The following is a 4,609-nucleotide window of genomic DNA, read 5'->3' on the forward strand; positions in this document are numbered from 1 at the left end:
TCCCTTATTTTCCTTGCCCATCATAGGTAGCTACAGATGCCCCTTAGCATTAGGTAGCCAGAGGTACCCTCAGTATTAACCTATTTTGGTTCCTGGACGTAGAAACTACGTCCAGGAACCATGTGAGCTACCGCCCGCTCCCACGGTTCGTTAGCCAGGCAATCAGTGAATCGGGCTACGGTGTCCGATCACTGATTCCTCTCCCCTGCTGAAAAAGCGACAGCTTCTCTCGGAAGCTTCTCTTTTTCTGGCTGTTTCCTCCCCGATGCGTCACTCTAAGCGTGTGTTACGCTTAGAGTGACGTCATGTAAACAAACTCATGGCCATCTTGTGGCCAAAAAGTAATAAAAAATTAAAATCAACACACATTTACATTTTAAACCTATTGTTTACCTCCCACCCTCCCAAAACTACCCAAATAAAATGTTTAATATAAAAAAAAAAACATTACAATAAAAAACAAACAAACATGTAAATATTTACCTAAGGGTCTAAACTTTTTAAATATCAATGTAAAGATGATATATTTCTATATTTTTTTTATTTTATACTTGTAAATAGTGATAGATGCAAAACGGAAAAAATGCACCTTTATTTCCAAATAAAATATTGTCTCCATACATTGTGATAGGGACAAAATTTTAATGGTGTAATAACCGGGACATATGGGCAAATACAATACGTGAGTTTTAATTATGGAGGCATGTATTATTTTAAAACTATAATGGCTGAAAACTGAGAAATAATGATTTTTTCCGTTTTTTTCTTATTCTTCCTGTTAAAATGCATTTACAGTAAAGTGGCGCTTAGCAAAATGTACCCCCCAAAGAAAGCCTAATTGGTGGCGGAAAAAACAAGATATAGATCAGTTCATTGTGATATGTAGTGATAAAGTTATAGGCTAATAAATGGGAGGTGAACATTTCTCACGTGAAAACGACGGAACGCGAATGGGTTAAATAGCTAGGGGTGCCCTTGACTGAAGGGAGATCTCGTTAGTGGAATACCGAGAGGTGGGTTAGTAACCTCTCATTTACACTCTCATTAGGACTCTGCATAGGGAAGGAGGGAGGGAGGCACTCGGGGAGCGTATTGAGCCGCCTTTCCATCATCAGTTGCCTGTAGGCCTGTGCCTACGGTGCCTTATGGTTAATCCGGCTCTGAGCACATGTGTGAAAATCTTAGTGGATAAAGTCTATGTCCAGCCTCTGTTGCAGTTTACACTCATTATAATGCATGTGCTATGCAACTGACCACTGTGAATGCAGCCAAAGGGCCTGATTCACAAAGCGGTGATAACTCAGTTATCACGCCTAAAAGACTTTAGGCGTAATAACCTTTGCACTAGCAAAGTTATCACCGCTTTGTGCTATAACTAGCGCGAAGCTCAGGCGTAAACACGCACGTGCGCACGAAGTCCCATAAGGCTCAATGGGCGCTGCGCGCGCGCCTGGGCGATTGCGTGCGCAAATCCTTGCGCGCGGGAGCTTCGCGCGAGTTGCTTCAGATCATGCCTAAACTAAGTTCAGGTGTGATAAAGGGCTTTTCACAGGCGTGCAAAGTGTTTGCACCTCTGTGAATCAGGCCCTAAGTCTCTGAACAAGAAGGCGGAATCCCACCTCGCACAACTATCAAGCCCACGAACCATCCCTGCGATATACGTGCGTCATTATATAGTATTTCTTTTATGAAGTGGGGGAGAGCTGTGAACGCCGGATTTCACTCACCGGATTTCGGGTAGGTGGCTATCAGCAGATCGTCTTCCCTGGCTTGGAATTTCCGAACATTCTCCCAGTTCCTGGCAAATGGACCAAGTGTGGGCATTCCATCCACCCTTATCAGGGCGGGGCGCAGGACCGCCTGTAACTCCTCCGGAGGTACGTCGGGGAGATTCATTTTCACGTGTGCCATTTATTTGTTGGATGGAGAGCTCTGAGAGTGGAGGCCAGGTGTCTGTCCCTGCAAGACCAACACATTAGCATACCTCCCAACTTTTTGAGATGAGAAAGAGGGACACTTAAGCCACACCCCTGCCACACCCCTGATCACGCCCCCATCACACCCCTAGTCACACATACCATAAAGATTTCATAAGAAAAATGTGTTACTTTATAATTCAACCCACACTGGTCCTTTCTATCCTGCTTCATTTTCCTTCATATTAACATTTTAAAATTAGTAATATATCAATTTAAAGGATGGGAATAAAGTTTAGAGTCAAACGCATTTTTTAGTAGAGAAAAATATATATTTACATAGAAAGAGGGACAAAGTCCTGAAAGAGGGACAGGGCTCCCAAAGAGGGGCTGTCCCTCCAAAAAAGGGACGGTTGGGAGCTATGCATTAGCTTTAAAGAATACCTGAGGGGTAGAGAATATCAAACTTGCTATTCTTATCTCTACCTTGATTTACATAAAAATCTGGCCTGCAGAGCCATCAAATTTGACCCCCCCCCCCCCCCAAGTGGTTTTCCTACATTGCATTATGTTTGGCCCACTCTAGACCATCAGGGAATCCATATGGGAGATGGGGGGAACCGCTAGGCACAAGAGTGCTGTATAGGGGAGGAAGGAGTCATCACTAGACACCAGGAGGTGTGGGATGGGGAGGCCACTAGACACTGCATGCGCAGTAGAAATTTTTGCATATTGCGCGAGCGCAGAACCCTCCATTGCATGGTCCCAGGGCTGCGTATAGAGCAGATAGAGGGGCCCCAGGGAGTGCCAAATGATGGTGAGGACACAGAAGGACTGCAGGGGGCTGGAAGAAGCCCAGGTGAGTTAAATTGCTCTTTTTTCAGTTCCCTTTAAACCAGGGAGGAGGGTAATCAAACCGTAGTGCAGTGGGAAGCCCAACCGCTCATTCTGCCCAGCACTTTGTTTTTAAAAAAATGAATGAAGTGAGAGGGATAAGGAGGCTGCCATATGCTTTTCCTTTTAACCCATTAGCAACTTCAAACAATATTTTGCGTTTGAAAGCTGCTGGTGCAGTGGCAGCCTCTGTCGGCTAATCTTGTTGGGCTGCCTAGTGCAGCCAAACGAGCAGGCGGCAGGGAGCGGTTATAGTTACCTGTTCTTGATGGCTTCTTCATCTACCGGTGCCTCTGAACTTCCGGCAGGTCTTCTGGGTTCCGATCACATGTCATATCATGTGATGGGATCCAGGAGGCCATTTCAGCGATACAGCGCCACCTGGTGATGGAAGAGACTCTTTCATCACCCCTCTTCCATCACTGCTGTAACACTGACATGGTCTCCTGGGTCCCGATCACATGATATGACATGTGATGTGATCGGGACCCAGAAGTCATGCCGGGAGTATGTCTTTATCGCGGTGGAGGAAGAAGAAGCCGATCCAGCCGCCTGGACAGGTAACTATGAAAGTTCCCTGCTGCCACTCTACCCCGCTGCCCACTGCCAGGCTAGGTAAGGCACGCTTCCCCAGAGGCAAGAAAAAGTTTTACTTTATTTGGCTACAAAAAGGGTTAAACAACGCCAGTCCTGCTGATCTCTTTGGCTGCAGTCAGAGCCGGGACAAAGTCCTCCAGCACCCAAGGCTGAGACACCAAAGTGCGCCCCTCCATCCCGCCCACCCCAGCTGTCACACACTGATTGCTAATAGACTAAGAGGCACCCCAGGGCACCTTAATCTGTAGTTATCTGGCTTGCAGTCACTGTCATGTATCTCCTCTCTGCTTCAAACACAATAGTGGAATGACAGCTGAGTGAGTTGTGTTCCCCCTCCTACACTGCGGCCTGAGGCTGGAGCCTCTCTTGCCTCTACCTCTTCCCAGCCCTGGCTGTAGTAGTGTTTAAATCACACACCTGAAACAAGCTTTCCTGGATTTCCGTTGCCCTCCTATCCCGACGTAAATCCTGTGTGCACACTGATCGAGCCTGCCTACTACCCCTGCAGGCTACCCGTCCTGTCCCTGGCAGTTAGTGTTCTCACCTTGCAGTCCTGTCTCTGGAGTGCGAAAGGAAGAGAAGCTTTATTCAGGTGTGGCGGCAGGGAGAGGAGACGCCAGTCTGGGCGGAGATTATATACGCAGCTTGCAGATCACAGAAAGGAGAACAGGATATCTCATGCAGGCTGGAGTATAATACCTCTTTCATAATCGTTCCCCTGCACATATTAACAAATCCCAACTCAGTCTCAGCTCTCTCTATCACAGGCCAAAGGTCCCTATAAACTTCTCATAGTTACAGAGCTGGACAGATTTCAGCAGAAATTCCTGTACTGGGGAAGGAGCCAGTTAACTTCTTGCCGTCTGTATTAACTTGGATTTTTAAATTGAATTAATCAAGATAGCAAAAGCATTTCCCCCACAGCTTTCTAAAATGTAATAGCATTAGCCCATAGCTCCCAACTGTCCCTCTTTTGGAGGGACAGTCCCTCTTTGGGAACCCTGTCCCTCTGTCCCTCTTTCCTCCTCATTTGTCCCTCTTTCTATGTAAATATTTGTTTATTTCTCTACTGAACAATGTGTTTGATTGACTCTAAACTTTCGCCACGGCGAAAATTGAGGAGGACTGAGGAGCGCGCAGCGACGAACGCTGTGGAGGGGGCTGCGACGCGCGCAGCGCGCCACGTCGAAAAATGGGCGTGG

General features: G+C 46.8%; 1 protein-coding gene across 2 annotated transcripts in view; it reads right to left on the reverse strand.

The window, feature by feature from the left end:
* Positions 1 to 4,087, reverse strand: part of LOC137524218 (sulfotransferase 1 family member D1-like) — a 27,218-nt gene extending 23,131 nt beyond the window's left edge. Inside the window, exons 1-2 of one of the 2 annotated variants that reach the window (XM_068243833.1) lie at positions 3,952 to 4,087; positions 1,728 to 1,959 (exon numbers count right to left, since the gene is read on the reverse strand). In XM_068243833.1, coding sequence (XP_068099934.1) covers positions 1,728 to 1,911 — 184 coding nt within the window. In that variant the 5' untranslated portion in view covers positions 1,912 to 1,959; positions 3,952 to 4,087. Of the gene's footprint in view, positions 1 to 1,727; positions 1,960 to 3,824; positions 3,922 to 3,951 lie in introns of those variants that run through there. The other variant, XM_068243834.1, reaches the window with a different exon arrangement.
* Between the last annotated feature and the right edge of the window lie 522 nt (positions 4,088 to 4,609).

The sequence above is a fragment of the Hyperolius riggenbachi genome, chromosome 7, assembly GCF_040937935.1.
Source record: "Hyperolius riggenbachi isolate aHypRig1 chromosome 7, aHypRig1.pri, whole genome shotgun sequence".
Taxonomy (NCBI): domain Eukaryota; kingdom Metazoa; phylum Chordata; class Amphibia; order Anura; family Hyperoliidae; genus Hyperolius; species Hyperolius riggenbachi.